Source organism: Mauremys mutica, chromosome 2, assembly GCF_020497125.1.
Source record: "Mauremys mutica isolate MM-2020 ecotype Southern chromosome 2, ASM2049712v1, whole genome shotgun sequence".
Classification (NCBI taxonomy): domain Eukaryota; kingdom Metazoa; phylum Chordata; order Testudines; family Geoemydidae; genus Mauremys; species Mauremys mutica.
The window spans coordinates 47,933,678-47,952,842 of NC_059073.1; the positions used below are offsets into that span (position 1 = coordinate 47,933,678).

Below are 19,165 nucleotides of genomic sequence, written 5' to 3' on the forward strand. Positions count from 1 at the left end.
CAAAATTCAGGAGTGCTCAAGCTTGGTTTGGGCAGCTTTTACTTCATTTCTCCCAAATCAAATATACTGATCCACTGTAACTTGCTGTAGAAAAAGTAGGATAAAATTGAGCAAGAAATGCTTATTAGGACTGGAATTGCTATTTTCAACAGCCATTGCCTTTTTGTTTGTTTGAAAGGAAGACAGTGATATTGCATTGGCAAATTCCCCATAGAAAGAAAGAGTGGAACAAAAGAATAATAAAGGCATCTCAACTTTTCCTCATTTATGGAGGACAGTCTTATAATATGCATCCAGATATCCTTCAATCACACAAGCTGAAAATTGTTCCACTTTACTGCAGCTCTGTAACCATATGGGAACCAATCCTGTCTGTGTTTTGTGCACATCCAAAATTCCGGCTGAATGACCCGCCCTGGGAGCGAGTTACCAGTGACCCAGGGCTGGGGCGGCAGGAGGTGGCGGGGGCACTGGAGGGGGGGAGCCCAGGGCTGGGGCAGCAGCAGGGTGGAGGGAGGGCACTGGTGGGGAGGAAAGGGGGAAGCCCAGCGCTGGGGTGGCAGGGAGTGTGGCTGGGGGAGAGCCCAGGACTGGGGCAGCAGGAGGGTACTGGGGGAGCCCAGGGCTGGGAAGGGGGACAGCCAAATTTTTTTTCGCTTGGGGCAGCAAAAAACCTAGAGCCGGCCCTGCCGGGTTCCCCCAGCCGCCGGAGCCCTGGGCCCTTTAATTTGACCCTGAGGGCTCCCAGCCACCTCTTTAGCTGGGAGCCCCTGGTTGATTTAAAATAAAGTATCACCTCCCCACCCCCAACCTTCCTTTTTGGCCCACAGCTGTTTTGGTGGGGCGGCGCTGGGGAAGGAGGGTTTGTTTCCACAGGGCTGGGCGGCCCTGGGGCGGGATGTTTCCTCGGGCTGGGAGGTTTCGGCCCTCAGCTGTTTTCTTTGGAGGAATGTGGCCCTCGCCGCTTTATGAGTTGTGCAGGCCTGAGCTAGAGGGTTCCTGGCAGCTGCAGTTCCCAGTATGCCCTGAGAGAAGGCAAGGGTAATGCACAAGAAACTCTACAAACCAGGGACCAAGCATCATGCTGTTTCTCCCTGTGGATCCCTGGGCTTGGGTGAGGGGAGGGGGATGAGTGTCTGGGCCAGGGGTCCCCCACAGCTGGGCTCTGGGGAGGGATGAGGTGTGGATATCTGGGCCGGGGGGAGGGCACGGTTGGGTTTTGGGAAGGAGGGGTTTCAGGTGTATTGACTGCGGGGAGGGGTTGTGGGTGTCTGTCTCCCTGGATGGGCTCTGGGCAGGGGCGGCTCTACATATTCGGCCGCCCCAAGCAGTCATGCACGGGAGGAGCCCCGGGAGCAGCGGACCTCCCGCGGGCATGACTGCGGAGGGTCCGCTGGTCGCACGGCTCGGCTGGACCGCCCGCAGCTGCGGATGGTTGGCTGGTCCGGCGGCTCCAGTGGAGCTTCCGCAGTCATGCCTGCGGGAGGTCCAGCCGAGCCGCGGGAGGAGCGCCCCCTCCGCAGTCATGCCTGCGGCCCCGTCGTCCCGGGGCTCCGGTGGACCTCCCGCAGGCATGACTGCGGCAGGTCCACCGGCCCAGCCTGCCGCCCCTGCCGGCAAATGCCGCCCCACGCGCGTGCTTGCCGCGCTGGGGTCTGGAGCCGGCCCTGGCTCTGGGGGAGGTGGGGGGAAGTGGGCAGAGAAATAGGAACTGGGTTGTCATAGTGGTTTCTTTAACTCTCTACTCCTGGGGGAAATTTTGTGTGTGTCTGTATTGTTACAGACATACTTGCTGACTGGTATTTTGAAATAAATTACCAAATAATTGAAACTGGTGTGATTATGTAGTGTTGTTCTGACAAATAAAATTTGCAGAATTTTAAAATATTATGTGCAGAATTTTTAATTTTTTGGTGCAGAATGCCCCCAGGAGTAGTAAATATAAAGCCAACTTGCGTGAATAATATGTGCAAACATCAGACTAACTCTCCTGCAGACGCTAACCATTAATGGCAATGATCAATCACCATTCCATACAACAGTAAGTTTTGCTCCATGGTGTTGCATTGGTGTATAATTTTTACATGGCTTTCTTCAGGTAATTAAAGTAACTGAGGCAGCAGCTGGTTATACATTTACTTTGCTAAAAGATAAGATTTGTTACAGACTTAAGTGCCACCTGATATGCACCAAACAGTAAGGTGCAGAGCTTACACTGAGTTTCCTGAACAGAACAGGCATGACCTTAATTACTGCAAAATGAAGACTAGTTTCCTTATTGCATGCCTTAATGTACCACTGACAATGTGCTTTGCTTATTTCAATAGTCAGTAGTATCCAGCATGTGCACTGCTTAATTTTATTCAGCTCTATGGTATTGTAATATCTATTCCATTAGCTTTGGTCTACTCTTTTCAAATATCTAAATTACTAAAATGCAATTAATCCCCCTCTTCTAGCAAGTTGAGATGACAAGACCCAAGTAGTATAGCTTTAATACCTATTTGGCTTAGAGAGTTCACTCAAAGGCATTAAAGTCAACTGGGTTCCTCCACACTTACAGCAATGTATATGTTCCTATCTTTTTATTTTTAAATGATTTATAGATTTTTTTCCATGGCACTCACCCCAGTAAGATCTGATTGCCTCACAAACATCACTGCATTTATTGTTACAACTCATCGGTGACAGAGAGGGGGATTTGAGGCATCGGCAGATTACATGACTTGCCCAAGGTTACAGAGTAAATCTGTGTGGCAGACCCAAGAACAGAACTCATATCTCCTGAGCCCTAGCTCAGTGATTCAACTACGAGACCATTCCTCCACTCTAGTGTTAGGCTTCAGGATACAATGCCATGGTCACTCACTCTAGGCTCCAGTCTCCGTAGCCATCATCTCTTCTGGCAGAGAACCACATCTCTGTCCCTTCTGACCAGGATTTTTCCAGGCTGCACGGTTCCCTGCCTAAACTGTGATATCTTCAGCAAGCCAAACTGCCTGAACATGGATGGATTTTGCCTTTTGCTGAGTAAGACAATTTAGCTTTAATAGAAATGATCTATCTTAGACATTTACATGGCCTCCATCACCCTGGTATCCAAGCCCTTCATTGTCTTTGATATGTTTATTCTTCACACCCTTTGTGTGGTAGGGAAGTGCTATTATCCCCACTGTGCAGTTGGGGAGCTGAGACGCAGAAAGAGGAAGGGTCAGATTTTTAAAGGAATGTAGATGCCTAACTCCAACTGATTTCAAATGACCCGCCCAAAGTCACACAGGAAGTCTGCAGTAGAGTAGAGGGTTGAACCCAGCTCACTCAAGTCCTAGGCTAGTAGTTTATCAATGTAACATCTTACCACAGGCCATTGCCCAGGAAGTCCTAGAGCTCTGCCCTAACCACACAACCAAATTAATAATAAAGAATAGGAAGGATGAGCTATGTGTCTCTCATTTCCTGTAGTATTCCAGAGAGGTGAAAGCACCTTGTAGATAACCTGGTCTGAAGGTGTGAGGACTGAGTAAATTTCTGGAAGAGCCGGATGACCAAAGGCATAAGCCTCTTTGGGGACATTTTAGTGTATGGAAGAGAGAAGTGCCCTCTTCGGTAAGTGGTTGGTTAATTAGTAGGATAAAAGTTGCATATATTGAGTTCTAGGCTCTGGGCCGCCCAGAGGATTCAGGGGGCCTGGGGCAAAGCAATTTTTGGGGCCCCTTCCATGAAAAAAGTTACAATACTATAGAATACTGTATTCTCGTGGGGGCCCCTGTGGGGCCCGGGGAAAATAAACATTTAAAAACCTTCCGCATCTCAGCACAAACCCAGTTTTGAGAATTTCTTTTCAAGTCACCTTTACAAGGTATCACTGGTTCTCAGCATCAGCTAGTGCTAAAAGGCACTAAAGCTAATTAAAAAGGTTGGACAAATATTTTCCATCAAAACTTTTTTTGGATCGAAAACTAGGGGTTTTTAAAAAGCAGAAAAAAATCACAGACAATGTCTGCTTTCCTTCAAAATTTGTTGTGGTTTTTTTAATTGAAAAGCTGAAATAAGTCTGCCAAAACCTGAACATGATTTGGGGTTTCAGAAGTGTGTGGCCAAATATTTGCTGCTTGCTGTTTTTGATTGTTTAAAGAAACAATAAAAAAATTCTGCTTAAAAAAAAATCCAAAACTTTTGAATTTTAACAGCGTTAGATGGCTTGTCTCCTTGATCTTCTCTGGCAAAAGCACACACAACAACCGACAAAGACTTTCCTCCCTCCCAGATTGGAAAGTATCTTGTCTCCTTATTGGTCCTGTTGGTCAGGTGTCAGCTAGGTTATGTGATCTTCTTAACCCTTTACAGGCAAAAGAGGAATTAACCCTAAACTGTATGTTTATGACACACTCTAAAAGCTTATCAGATGTCACTGCTCAATCTGACAGGGGCCCTAGTAAGCCAAAGTTCTTCCAGCCCTTCTGGCAGGGTTGCGTCTTTGGTCAGAAGGACTTGTCTGCTTGCTGACTCAAAAGAAGGCCCTGGGTCAGTTTAAATGCAGACTTTTTATGCCAAACATCCTTTCTTAGTCAGCTGGTCTCTGGAAAACCTAGTTTGAATGGGTGTATGCAAGCGTCCCCAGGCATGGTACCTCTCTGGAGGTCTTTACAACCTGAGTGATTCACCTTAAATCACCATCCACTGCTTTTAGTTTCTGGAGGAGCTGTGGTATCATTCCCCCTCACTCTCCTCCACTGCCCCAAGTTGCATACAGTCCCTGGCCCACAGTGATACATAAACCATTCATAAGCTTAATACAGTATGTATCCCCAGAGATACTGCACAAGGTTGCAACATATGTCATAACAACCTAGTATGATATTAGTCTCTTTTGTAGCTGCATCATATTGTTGACACATTCACTTTGTGATTCACTATAATCCCCAGATCCTTTCCAGCAGTACTATTGCCTAGCTAGTTATTCCCAATTTTGTAGTTATGCATTTGATTTTTCATTCCTAAGTGTAGTACTTCGCACTTGTTTTTATTGAATTTCATCTGCTGATTTCAGACCAATCCTCCAGTTTATCAAGGGCATTTCAAATTCTAATCCTGTCCTCCAAAGTGCTTTCAACCCCTCCCAGCCTGGTGTCATCTGCAAATTGCATAAGTGAACTTTTGACTCCATTATCCCATTGATTTATGAAAATATTGAATAGTACTGGACCCCTGTGGGACCTGCTGGACACATTTCCCCAGTTTGAAAGTGTATCATTGATAACCATTCCTTGATTACTGTCCTTCAACCAGTTTTTCACCCACTATTTCACCTACCTGCACATGACTGAGCCATAGAAGGCAGGCCAAGCACATCCTTGGCTAAAATAATGTAGAAATATCTTGTGGTTAATCTGAAGAGCAGAAATATACTATTTTTCTTCTTTGCCCAAGGAGTGACTCAGTTATAGGTCAGAAGGAGGAATGTGCTCATGCCTTCCAAAAGTAACAGTTTCAGCCAGATATCTAGGCACTGGGACAGAGGCTGGGTGAGAAGGTGAGGGTTAAGGTAAGCAAGCCATATTTAGCAGGTGCCCCCTATGAGACTGAACTCAGGCCAGTGGGCCATTCAGGCTAGGCATAAGGAGCATACAGAAGCCTGTGCGGTTACAACTAAAGCTGGGTGGTTTTTTTGTTCAATCAAAATAACATTTAAGAAAAATGTGTAGAAAAATGTTGTTTCATTCAACTTTTGTTTTCCACTTAAATTTAAGCCTTTTAAAGTGGTTTTCATTGAGCTTTTCCTCTCTTGGGCTTTCCTTCTCCTTGCCTCCTTTTCCCTCTCGGGGAGGCGAGAGGAAAAAGGTAAAGAGGGAGAAAAAGGAGGCGGGGTAGAGGGGTAACAACAAATTGAAAACCTTGGAGGTTTTTTTGGGTCTTGTTTCACCAAGAAGCCGAAAAACAAACAAACCAATAAAAACCCTGCTAAACATTTCAAATGAAATGAGATTTTTTTAGAATATCTGACCCATCCTGCTCCTTGTCCCTGGCCACCACCCCCCGAATCCTCCCATCCAACCCCCCCTTCCCTGTCCCCTGACTGCCCCCCCAGAACCTCTGCCCCATCCAACCCCCCCTCCCTGTCCCCGGAACTCACTGCCCCTTATCTAACCCGACCCGGCCCCGGCCGCTTACCCCCGCCTCCCAGCGCCTCACCACGCGCGTCGAGAAGTGGCCCCGAACAGCGCTGCAGCCGGGTGGCTGGGGAGGGCCTGAGCTCCTCCCCGCTCAGAGCCGCGTGGTAAGGGGAGGAGCCGCTCAGCCTGGAGCTCACAGCCCCGTCCCCTTACCACGCAGCTCTGAGCGGGACGGAGCTCAGCCCCCCCCCGGAGCGACCCGGCTGCAGCGCTATTCAGGATGCACTGAGGCGCCGCGGGGATGGCGGGGGTGAGGCTCAGCCATTCTCGTGGGGGCCCCCGCGAGGCCCAGGGCCTGGGGCAAATTGCCCCACTTGCCCCCGCCCCCCTCTGGGCAGCCCTGTCTAGGCTTCTTCTATGTGTGGATTCTGCTCCTTTGATTGTGGACCATGAGGAGCATGTTAAAAACAAGTCTCTCTTGTTTTACATCATATATTTAGGGTGTTGCTTGTACACAAAGATTATAAAAAGGGACAAACCAATAGTGTTCACCCTCGTGGCATAGTACTGCTAAAAAAAACTCAGGAAAGATATCAGGGAACGCCATTGGTGGAGGCGAGCACAAATAGAGAAGACTTCCAATCCCACCCATTACAGCCAGGCAGCTGAGAGGGATTCCAAGACTCTGTTCTGGCTTTTGTAATTTCTTTCTGTCACCTTTTTCTCCACCATTTTGCCAGCTCAGGCTAAGTGGAACAAAAGATTTGTCCATGTTATTGTATCTAAAATCAGTTTTTGATCTGAAACACTAAAATGGGAGGAAAGAGGATTTCACTGGAACCTATCAAAATGGCTCTTCAGTGGGCTAACAGGTGCAGCTATATGGGGGGGGGGGAAGATTTTCCAGACCCCTCCAACCCTCTCAAGATGGGCTACCCTAGGGTTTTTTTTGATACAACTCATACAGGTTCTCATTCTGCCCCATAGCATTCTGTGGATCATATCCATATCCCATATGAATTGATGTAGCTCCATGAAAGCAGCTGAGGTTTCTCCATTGTAATGGCTTACATGGAGCTACATGGATTTACACCAGCTAAGGATTTGGCCTTGTGTTTTCAGAAGCAGCTTGGACACAGACTAGGCTAACTTTGAGACCCTTGAATGTTGAAGTTTCAAGTGGAATGTTTCACACGGCTCTTGGGCTGGGGGGTGAGGGGAAGAGAGAGAGAAAAGGATGAGACTGAGAAAGAGTCTTCTTTGTTACAGCTTAGATTGTTTTTTATTTAACTGGATTAAAATGTGAAAATACCTGTACAAATGTTCACTTGCTGGATGTATCCAAGGTACAGTAATTTTATTCTCATTCTTCCCTATTGAACTGCAGCTTTGAGCTACTTAGCAGCCATAAGCATAAATCAAGAATTTCATTTTCTTCTCTAGGATAATTTGCAAGTGAGAGGCATCACACAATGGATGGTTTAAGGCTGTTTGACATGTACATGATTCTTACACTTGCATAACAAAACTTCATAAGGTTCAATGAACACTTTGATCCTTTTCTGAGCCAATGTGTTAATATCAGACATTTTATGTAACCTGCCCTTCTCAGCAATTGTGTGTGATGCTAATTAGTGACATTTTGGCTTTCTTCATGCATGTGAACTTATGTTCTGGGTTGGAAAACTGTATTAATAGGGACTCAGGATTCATACTGCATTGTCCAGGTTGCCTTTCTCTCCATTAACTCAATCAGATTTCTGGCATGTTGCCACATCCCTCCATCATACTGTCTCCTGATGAGAGAGTCTTCAAAGGCAAAAGGGGTCTATGGAAAGCCCTAAAAATTAATTTTCTGCATTTCTGTTGGGATGAAAGATCAAACAATGTCTGATACTTACCAGCTGCAAAGTCAGGCATAAAATATTGTATCATGTAAGAATACAAAACCTCATCACTGTTTCAAAATTGAAACTTTTGTATTAGCTATGGGTATGTTCTGTCAAGTGACTATCGTAAAGAGTCACTCTCTTAAAAGGAACCTTATTATCCCTCCCTCCTGCCTGACTTCTTGATACTGTACCCACTAAGGGGAAGTGGATGGGGGAGAAGCAGCAGATGTGGTATATCTTGACTTTAGTAAGGCTTTCGATACTATCTTGCATGACCGTCTCAAAAGAAACTATGGATATACAATCTAGATGGAGCTACTATAAGGTGAGTGTAAAACTGATTGGAAAACTGTTCCCAGAGACTAGTTATCAGTGGTTCAGTCAAGCTGGAAGGGCATATTAAGAGGGGTCCCGCACTGAATCATTCAATAATGATTTAGATAATGGCATAGAGAGTACATTTATAAAGTTTGTGGCTGATATCAAGCTGGAGGGGTTGCAAGTGCTTTGGAGGATAGAATTAAAATGCAGAATGCTCTGGACAAACTGGAGAAATGTTCTGAAGTAAATAGGATGAAATTCAATAAGGACAAATGCAAAGTACTCCACTTAGGAAGAAACAGTTGCACACATACAAAATGGTAAATGACTGTCTAGGAAGGAGTACTGTGGAGAGGGATGTGGGGACATGGGTGGTGGGTAAACCTCCCCTTTGGGGAGGATAGCCCGCCGGCCTCACCCTCCCGCAGTCTGGAGCCCCGAGGGCCGCCCACCCCAGCAATGCTGGCCACCCCATCACTCTCTCAGCAGCTGGCTAAGCTGCTAGCCCCCCTGAGTGCCGGCCCAGCCCCCTGGAGCACCGGCCCGCCCTCAGCACCCAACCAAGCTGCCGGCCCCCTGAGTGCTGGGCCAGGCCACTGGCCTGCCCCATCCCCGTTCCCCTCCTGCAGGCCAGCCCGAGCGCTGCTGCTGGCTGCCGGTGGGTCCAAGCTCCTGGCAGCCGACTGGAGCTGAGCCCCAGATGACTTCAGGGTAGAGGGGCAGGGAAGGCGGGGCCTCCCAAGGGAAGATGGGCAGGGCCATGGCCTGAGGCAGGGAAGCCTTAGTCTTTAATACCCGCCACCCATGTGTGGGTCATAGTGGATCACAAGCTAAATATGAGTCAACAGTGTAACCCTGTTGCAAAAAAAGCAAACATCATTCTGGGATAGATTAGGAGGAATGCTGTAGGCAAGACATGAGAAGTAATTCTTCTACTCTACTCCATGCTGATATGGCCTCAACTGGAGTGTTCAGTTCTGGGCACCACATTTCAGGAAAGATGTGGACAAATTGGAGAAAGTCCAGAGGAGAGCAACAAAAATTATTAAAAGTCTAGAAAACATGATCTATGAGGGAAGATTGAAAATTGGGTTTGTTTAGTCTGGAGAAGAGAAGACTGAGAGGGGACATGACAGTTTTCAAGTACATAAAAGGTTGTTACAAGAAGGAGGGAGAAAAATTGTTCTTCTTAACCTCTGAGGCTAGGACAAGAAGCAACAGGCTTAAATTACAGCAAGGGAGGTTTAGGTTGGATATTAGGAAAAACTTCCTAACTCTCAGGGTGGTTAAACACTGGAATAATTTGCCTAGGGAGGTTATGGAATCTCCATCATTGTAGGTTTATAAGAGCAGATTAGACAAACACCTGTCAGGAATGGTCTAGATAACTTAGTCCTGCCTTGAGTGCAGGGGACTGGACTAGATGACTTCTCGAGGTCCCTTCCTACAATTCTATGAAGGCACATACTTCATAGCTTCTTTGGGCTGAGCTTGTTGCACACACTGGAGGCTTTTTTCATCCCTCCATTCCCTCCACAAGCTCTTTGTGTGCTATCCTCCTATCCCCTTCTAGTTTAGCGACTCCCCACAAAATCCCCAATCTCCCATCTGCCTGGGGTTCTGTGTGCCCCCCATTCCTCCTCCTCCTCCCTTACCACGGTCCCCCATTCTCCCCTGCATGCTGGTGACTATGTGCTCCAGCCCCATCCCTATTCTCCCCTCCCAATATACCAGGGTCTCCCATTCTCTGCCCCATGCCAGAGGCTGTGTGTATGCCCCCATTTCCCCTTCTCCTCCCATCATTATTTGTCTAGGAGATAAATTGTTCAGGGTGCCAGAATGCCAAGCCCTATTGGGAGAATAAGCAGAGGTTCTGTTATGCTGCAGGGCATTAATGGCTACCTGTGACACTCTGTGCCTCGGGGGAACTCCCTGCACCCCTATGTTTATCCTTATAAAATGATTGTGTGGTATCCAATGCAGTTTGTCATGTCGGGTGTCTTCGGCAGGCTCACTGAGCATTGTTGTTATAGTAATGCTATAGGTTGTACTTTCATGTACATAGTTATGAGGCTGAAAATGTGTCCTTATGGCTTAAAACAAGCCCAGGCAAAAACTCTCCAGGAGCAGAGACCCAGGCAAAACTCTCCAGGAGCAGAGGGGCGGTTCACACCTCATCAGGGCATGTATGGGACAAACCCAGCCCAGCCTCACAGGAACAAAAGACACTGGCCTAGGCAGCCACAAAGGATTTGTTGGACTCTTGAGTGAGTCATCCCCCTTCCCTTGGTCAGTTTTGGACTATGATGAGGTAATGCTCACCTGACTCTGAAGTGAGGGTCAAAGCCAAGAGGGAAGAAAGAGCATGATAGACGGGAGAGACGTTTGCCATGCTCTCTCTCTCTTCCACCTCCATCTACAGACACCACCACCAAGTGACTGAAGTGCTGATCAAAGGGGAGAGCCTGGCTGAAGGGCAACCAGCCAGTCTGTGGTGAGAAGCATGCAAGTTTGTAAGGGCATTGAAAGTGTCAAGATCAGCTTAGAATGCGTTTTGCTTTTATTTCTTTTGACCAAATCTTTGACTTATAATCACTTAAAATATATTGTTTGTAGTTAATACATTTGCTTGTTTATTCTACCTGAAGTAGTGCATTTGGTTTGAAGCGTGTCAGCGACTCCCCTTGGGATAACAAGCCTGGTACATATCAATTTCTTTGTTAAATTGATGAACTCATATAAGCTTGCAGTGTCCTGCGGGCATAACAGGACCCTGCAAGACGGAGGTTCCTAGGGCTGCGTCTGGGACCGGAGATATTGGCTCATGTCATTCACTTGCACAATCCAAGCAGTGGCTGGCCAAAAGTGCTCACTCAAGTAGCTGGGAGCAGCTTACATGCCAGAGGCTGTGCGTGAACAGCCCGGGAATGGGGGTTCTCACAGCAGAACAGGGTAAGGCTGGCTCCCAGAGTCGAAGATTGGAGTGACCTAACAGATCACTGGTCCAGATAACACCAGGGGAACGTCACAGTGCCATCAACCGGTTCTTTGGTCTATAGACAATTGAGAGCTGTTTGAAGTGGTGGCTGTGCTAAAGAGATGGCAGGATCTATGTGTCCTAGATTTTCTTCCTTTAAGTTTTCTGATTTCCCCCCAAATCAATAGGGTTCTGGCCATTGGTGCCTGGACTGTTCCCTGAAATGTTGGAATTGATCAGATGCAGCATTCAAAATTTGTCACATAATACCTATGCAACGCTAACACCCCTGTGTGGGTTGTCAGCAGCAAGGATCAAACCTGGGATCTCTATAGCTTAATGCATGAGCCTCTACTTCCTGAGCTAAAAGATAGTTCTCTTTTAATCAAGCTTGTAGCAGGCTCATCAGTCGCTAGCTTGCCTAGCCACCACTAGAGGGGGACAGAGTGCCATGCTGAGCAGGCAGGGGTTACACACACATGAAGACAGACAAATGCAAAAGTGCCATCAAGTTGAGCAAAAGGCCTGGATAAATGTGGCCAATTAAAATACAACAGACAACCCAACATATCCTCACATATTTCCCACGGGAGTGTTTTCCCGGCCACTTCTTATACCATGCTTTCCACTATGTGCTTGCTGGATGATTTACATTTCAGTAACCCAGATGGTTGTGCCAATTGCACTGCCTGTTCTCAGATATCAACTGTAGCATTTCAAAATGTTCCTTATTTAAAATCCCAACTATTAGTGCTGTCACAAATTCTTCTTTCCTGATAACCAAGTCACAATATTATGCCTATTATTTCCACACATTCTCCAGACCTGTTTACCTTCGGTAAAAAGTAAGTTCACTTGTGAATTATATTTCTGTTTCACAAGAATGAAAAGCAAAGTCAGACATGGAAGTAATAGCCACTATTCTTAGGGTACGTCTTCACTACCCGCCGGATCGGCGGGTAGCAATCGAATTCTCTGAGTTCGATATATCGAACTCCGAACGCGCTCCCGTCAACTCCGGAACTCCACCACCGCGAACAGCGGTGTCAGAGTCGACGGGGGAGCCGCGGACGTCGATCCCGTGCCGTGAGGATGGGTAAGTAACTTGAACTAAGGTAATTCGACTTCAGCTATGCTATTCACGTAGCTGAAGTTGCGTACCTTAGTTTGACCCCCCCACACAGTGTAGACCAGGCCTCAGAAATCAAATACTGTACAATGAAAAGGATCAGTCCAATTCAGTAGCCCATCAAAAGGACTCATCCCCCTGCTGAGTCCAGACAAGGATTACTGCAAAACAAGACTGCTTTAGTAAAAAGTCACATTTAAATTATATATAAGGAAAGTCAGGTCTGGAGGAGTGTACAAGAAGGAATGATTCTGAAGAACAGGGTTGGAACTCTGTCTGAAGGAGCTTAATCTGCTAAACAGATGCAGGTGGTATCCCACCTAGTTTCTATTCAGTATGAATAGGATTGTATTTTACTTTTGGTTCACATTTGTAAGATCAAATTTATGTCTCAGTCTGAATCTTCAATTTTAAGAAATGAGCCTTTTATTCACAAAACAAATAATGCCTATTTAACATGCACAAAATCCCTAATTATTCATTTAGATGGATTTATGCTGCTTTCTGCTTTGAGGATTATAAATATTAAGCACTTTGGGTACATTAGGAAAATTTGGCTTGCTACATCCTATCCTCCTATATTTGAGCATAATCAGCTCACATTGCATTTTCTCTTTTAGTGTCTAATAGTGGGAACATTGGTTGTGCATTAATTAAGACAACTGAAACAAAAAATGGTCTATAGCTTGTTGAACAGCATTGGTGTATGTATATGAAGATATGTGGCAGCTTAAACAAACTGCATAATCGTAGTAGCAGAGCATCTCCCAAGAATTTAAAAACAGAAATATGGATCTCTCTCTTTCTTCTCAGCCTGTAGGATCAATAGCTCGTGTGTGTGCATGCGTGCATGCGTGTGTGTGTGTGTGTGAGAGAGAGAGAGAGAGAGAGGTTTAAGGTTTCGTGTGAACACACTATATATTTGTCTATGTGAAGAGCTTATCAAAGGAAGGCTAAGCTTAGAAAATGAGTTTTCCCATTCCATTCTACACCTGGTGAGGTCCGTTGTCATTCTTATTTCTTGCAGGAGTGATCTCACCATGAAAGTTCATCAGAAGTTTCTTCACTTATACTAACAAGCTTTCCCATATTGTTCAACAGTTCCACTGTGCCTGTAGAACATAGCTGTTGTGGTCATGGAGGCAGAAGTGATCTCTCAGATAACTAGAGCCAGTTCTAGGGAGGGCTTTGAATATTGAGACCTTGAACTTGACTCTGTATTCAGTGGAGACAGTATGGAGGGTGGAGCAGAAGATTGGTGTACTCATAGCAACCTGTGTTGCTAGGGCAAAAGGCCATTTTGTGTTGTACCAGCTGGAGTTTTTCAGGGCACATAGCTTCATTCCTAAATATAATGAGTGGCACTAATCAAGCCTAGCAATCAAAAATGCATGAATGGTGTGGCCAGGTCTGATAGGATGGCATACAATCTTTTGGCCATTCACAGAGGAAATGCATGTTTTTTGCATCTATGGCTACTTGGTTGTGCACTGACTTATTTTGAGGGCAGATGCCCTCAAGAGAGGAGAATGTTGTCGAGAAGGAAGCTCTCTGAAGTGCCTCCCTCTTCCTATCAGTGTCTTCCCAGAGTTTCCTGTGTTAAGCTTTAACCAACTGGTCTTCATGCAGGTGGTAATTTTGCTTAAACACTGAGAACGCAAAAAGATGGTGGGTAATGTTTGCTTTATGTAAAGGAGTATAGAGTTGGGTGTTACCCATGTGCTGTTGGCACTTCAACCCATGACTCATCAACTCTGACTAAAATTCCTTATAGATGTTGTATAGTATGGGGGGAAGGCCTGAGTCTTGTTGAACTCTTACAGGTGAGGTCTTTTATAGGTGGAGGAATAGTTAGCAACCCTTTGGATTTGGTCTGAGAGGAAGGACTGGAGTAATTTCAAGGCCTTTCCACTCATCCACACAACTTCTTGTAGGCAGGAAGGATTATTTACTGGTCAGCACTATCAAAGAGCCCCAGCATGATGAATATGGATGAGCTTTTCTTGTGTATGGACAAGTGCTGTCTGGCTTGAAACCTGCCTGAGAAGGATCCAGAATACTGGCAGCTTACTGCTGGTGTTGGAGACTGGCTTTTCCATTAGCTTGTGTAGAAAAGGGAATGTAGACCTCGGGTGGTAATCTGTAAGGGTTCTTTAGTACAGGACAGATTACTGAATGTTTTAGGAAGGTCCTGTGGACAAGATACTCCTTTCACTCCAATTTTAGACTGGCAAAACTCAGTTGCCTTCAATGGAGTTCTGTCTGATTTACATCAGCATAAGTGAGATCAGAGCCAAGCCCATTAGGAACACACGGATTATATACAAAGCAGGCTGTAATCCTTTCATGGCTTTGTATAATCAGGAAGGCAACACTGATCACGAAGACTACTTCATTGACAATCAAAAAAAGTGGACAAGCTCTTTAATCATCAAAGTACTGAGCCTCGGAATGTATATTATGTATTTCTATAGATGAAGGAACTTGAATACTAAAGATTTGAATTCATGTTAATATTGAACATGATTGAGGAGAAGAACAGAAGTCTTATTAGGTTAACAAATATCCTTAGGGCATTTTAAAGAGTTTTCAGGTTTCTGTCCCTAGAAGCTGCTTATTTCATTCAGACCTGGAATGTGCATTTTGCATGCATAATACTACTTATGATTTATTTTAGTTTTCTTTGCTAAAGAACATGTTTTTAATATGAGAAGCTTTAGTCATAGCCCACGAAAGCTTATGCTCTAATAAATTTGTTAGTCTTTAAGGTGCCACAAGACTCCTCGTTATTTTAACAATGCCATTCAGATTGAAAATTAATTAAAAAGTAAATTAACTGAGTTGCTTCCTACAAAACTGTGCCATCTAGCTTTCAAAACCCTTTGTTAGAGGTTGAGCTAAAACTTCCCAGGGAGTTGGGCTCAGTCTCACCTCTGGCTAGCTTTCCATTTCTCAGGTTCACTACATCAGCAGATTACAACAAGGGGTCTGGGGCCCCTGGGGGGCCACAAGCAGATTTCGGGGGGGGGGGGAGAACTGTCAAGCAGGCCCAAGGTTAGACTTGCTGAGGCCCAGGCCAGAAAGCCAAAGCCCCACAGCCTGAGACAGAAGCCCAGGGCCCTAAGCCCTGCCACCCGGGGCCAAAGCCGAAGCCTGAGCAATTGCCCTGCTTGCTACTCCATAATGTCAGCCCTGGCTTTTATATGCAGAAAAACAGTTGTGGCAAAGGTGGGCCGTGGAGTTTTTAATAGCATGTTGTGGGGGCCTCAGAAAGCAAAAGGCTGAGAATCCCTGCACTATGTGATACATGAACTTGGCAAAAACAGGGGTAGCACAGTAAAAACACAAGCACTCCTAGGTGCTAAGTATTCACGTAGGAAGGCTAGAAACAAAACACCCTGATACAGGGTTATGCTGTAGGCACACTCCCTGAAGATGGTACAGGGACACGCTGACCTCTCTTAAAGATAAGGTCAAGATGACAAGTGATGGATAGACATGTTTTGATCAAACCAACAGGTACAAGGGTAAAAGTGGTAACTAACCATGTCAGAGGGGCAGTACATAACTTCTTGTATCAGTGTATAAAAGACGGGTCGCAAAGGGGGTGTCTTTGTCCAGCCCAGGGGGAAGCAGAAAGTCCTGCTGTTCACTAAGCTGAGTACATTGTCAGAGGCATACATGTATTGAGTGTATCTCTGTAGCACATACACGGCACTAATATTGTGCCTTATTGGCAATAAACCTGGTTGACCTTTGCTACTGAACCGAGTCTGTGGTCTTCTTGGGCAGTTTGATCAAGGTCTGCTGTATGGGCTATCTGGCCAGAGCCAGTGCAGCACGCAGAGAGAACACACATGCAGCCAACAACTGAGAACAGTTGGCTCAGGTGACTAGGTTTCACTTAGAAAGCCCTGGGCTATCATCAGAAGAGGGAGCCTGCTTCATCAGAGATCGGGAAACTAGGGGCTAGGAAAGCTATAGGGCTCTCTAGAGAGGCCTAGGAGAGTGACCTGGGACCAGATACCCTGTGGAGGGAGAGAAACTGAGACAGCAGCAGGGACTGGCAGTGCATGAGATCAGAACCTTCATGCACAATAGAGTTAATGTCAGTTACTGCATTAGTGTCTTCATCTATACGGTACCAGTAAGTACTACTGAGTTTGCACTGTTTCTAAACAGAACCAAAAAGCCAATAATGACTGGTGCAAATGGGATGGCTTTATAACCTGTTAGGAACCAAAGGTAATAAATGCCATCACTTCAGTAGCTTTTGGACCACAGAAAGGGCACCCAAACTGAATGTAGTCCACATGAAAGGTACTAGATTGGTATCAGTATTAGATACACCTTGCTAATTCATACCAATAACTGGGAGACCCACTGAATTACTGAATGGGACCAGTTTTCAGTAGGAGTGAAAGTCAACCTCTTCACAAGGATATAAACACCAATTAAATGTAGGGCTTGGGGGACATGGGGCGTTAATGGCAAAAGAGTACCTGTTGTGGACTCTGTATGATGGGCTGCTATGAATTAAAGCAAGGATGATTCATCATAAAAATACTCTGTCTATGTCTTTTGACAACTACAGTGTCATCTACCTATGGCTAGTAACTGTGCTATATTATGTTTATGTTATGTCTTAGTAATGGTCCCCCTACTGTGGTTGACTTCCCTGTCTTTGCTGAGAAGTGGGAGGAGGCCACCAGATTTGTGTGTGTGAATCATGCAGCGTGCAGATTAGCCAAGTACTATTCTGATTAGCTAGTAAACTACCGTATATACTCGATTATAAGCTGGTTTGTTTATAAGACGACCTCCTCCCCCCCAAGATGAATAAGTAAAAATGGAAAATTTTTGTGACCCATTCATAAGTCAACCCTATACTTCGAGGGTCAGCAAACTTTGGATCCCGGGCCACCAGGATAAGCCGCTGGTAGGCCGAGATGAATTGTTTACCTTGAGCGTCCACAGACACGGAGGTAAACCTAAGTAAACAAAGTGTCCTGGCGCGCCAGCTGCTTACCCTGATGGGCTGGGACAGCAACTGGTGGGGAACTGTTTTTTGTGGGGAGAAGCTGGGGGTCTTCTGGCTCTGCTGGCTATGCTGCATCTCCTTGATCCCTCTGTTAGGGGGAAGGGCTGTGTCCCACCTTTCCCTCTCTATACCCGTTCATAAGCCGACCCTCTTCTCTGGTGCTTCCCTTTTTTACTAAAAAATTCAGCTTATACAGTAGTTTATACTTGGAATTAGTTGAAAAAAATCCAAAGTTTCAATTATTTTTATGGAACTTTTTTTTGACTGCTCTTTAGTCTATGCAAAGACTACATACCACATGGGGAGGAATGATACAATTTCCCCCCGGTGGCCTGGCAGTTGCATTAACCCACTGCAGAGAGAGATATACTTGGGACAAGAAGTTGATTCACTCTCTATACCCTTCAACCCTCAGCTTCTGCTGACCCTGCCAACAAGTCAGCTACTCTGAAATGTAATGTGAGTTTTCTGATTTCCAAGAAACATGAATGAAGACATCAATCCATTTCCTACAGAGCATCAAACAGTCATAGGTGGTAACGTTTGCTCACTACTTTCTATGATGGTTTCATGCTAATTACTTGGGGGCAAACTCTCTGCTCAAAACCCAATTCATTCTGTGAGGGCAGGAATCTACCCCCTCACCCTGCAGCCATGTAGCTGTCCTAACAAGGCTACTCCAGCCTGAGAGCTGGAAAGGATCACAGCATCTCTTCCCTTTCCCTGATTCCATCTGCCCTCATGAGAGGACCTACACAGTGTCTGATGCCCACACCACATTCTACAAGCCTGTATTTCTGAATGTTTGGACACTTAAACATATGTAGATCAGCTGACGAGAAGTTTTGCTCTTACCAGAGTACATAATTGGGCATTATAATTTCCCTGAAACAACTCTCTAGAATAAAAACAGTTTAAGATTTTTTTTGCCAAAATTAAACTTTTTTCCAAATACAAAATGTAGCACTTGGTTGTAAGCCAAGGATACTTACTCAGTATTGTGTGTATCAATGGTGTGAAAAAGCTCGTGCAATTCTTCTCCACTCAGGACTCCATCAGCAAAGTAGGCTTTGAATTCCTCAAAAGACAGTTTGCCATCATCTGAAACCAAGAAGAAATCAAAACATTGTTAGCTACGGATACAGTTTGTTGTCTCCTTTAATTTAATTAATCTGAACAGGAGATTTAAAAAAAATAGAATCATGGGACTAGATGTTTAGATTAAATTTATTTGGAAACTTGATAACAGATTGTGTTCAGGCCACATAGTGAGTATTAAATTAAATGTATCAATAATAGTATTTCTGTCAATCAACCTTTGCAGACATGTAAAAGCAATTGATCAAATAATGTAACATAGTATTTATGTAATCGGCCCTGCAAAATTTAACACAAGTGTTTCAAGCCATGGAGAGAAGGTTACTACCCGTTTATTGTCTGACCCTGAGAATAATGTTAAGAGTTAGGGGCACCACGTTTCTACCCTAGGGCAAATGAACTTGACAATTTCTGCTGGTGATTTTACAGACCCACATTTGTAAAGTATTAGGTGTTGCTGTGCTCAGCATTGCAATGCCTAGCTGATTTAGGAATCTATTTCTCATTTTCAGAAGGGATTTAGGCACTTAGGAGCCCAAATCCCACTAGTAGTTGATGGGATTTAGACTCCTAAGTGCCTAAACCCCTTTTGAA

At 45.2% G+C, this 19,165-nt stretch overlaps 1 protein-coding gene across 2 annotated transcripts in view; it reads right to left on the reverse strand.

Moving 5' to 3' along the window:
* NECAB1 (N-terminal EF-hand calcium binding protein 1) overlaps positions 1-19,165 on the reverse strand; it is a 130,633-nt gene that overhangs the window by 76,192 nt on the left and 35,276 nt on the right. For both annotated transcript variants that reach the window (XM_045007723.1, XM_045007722.1), the window contains exon 3: positions 18,466-18,574. In XM_045007723.1, the coding sequence (XP_044863658.1) occupies positions 18,466-18,574 (109 nt within the window). The remainder of the gene's footprint in view (positions 1-18,465; positions 18,575-19,165) is intronic.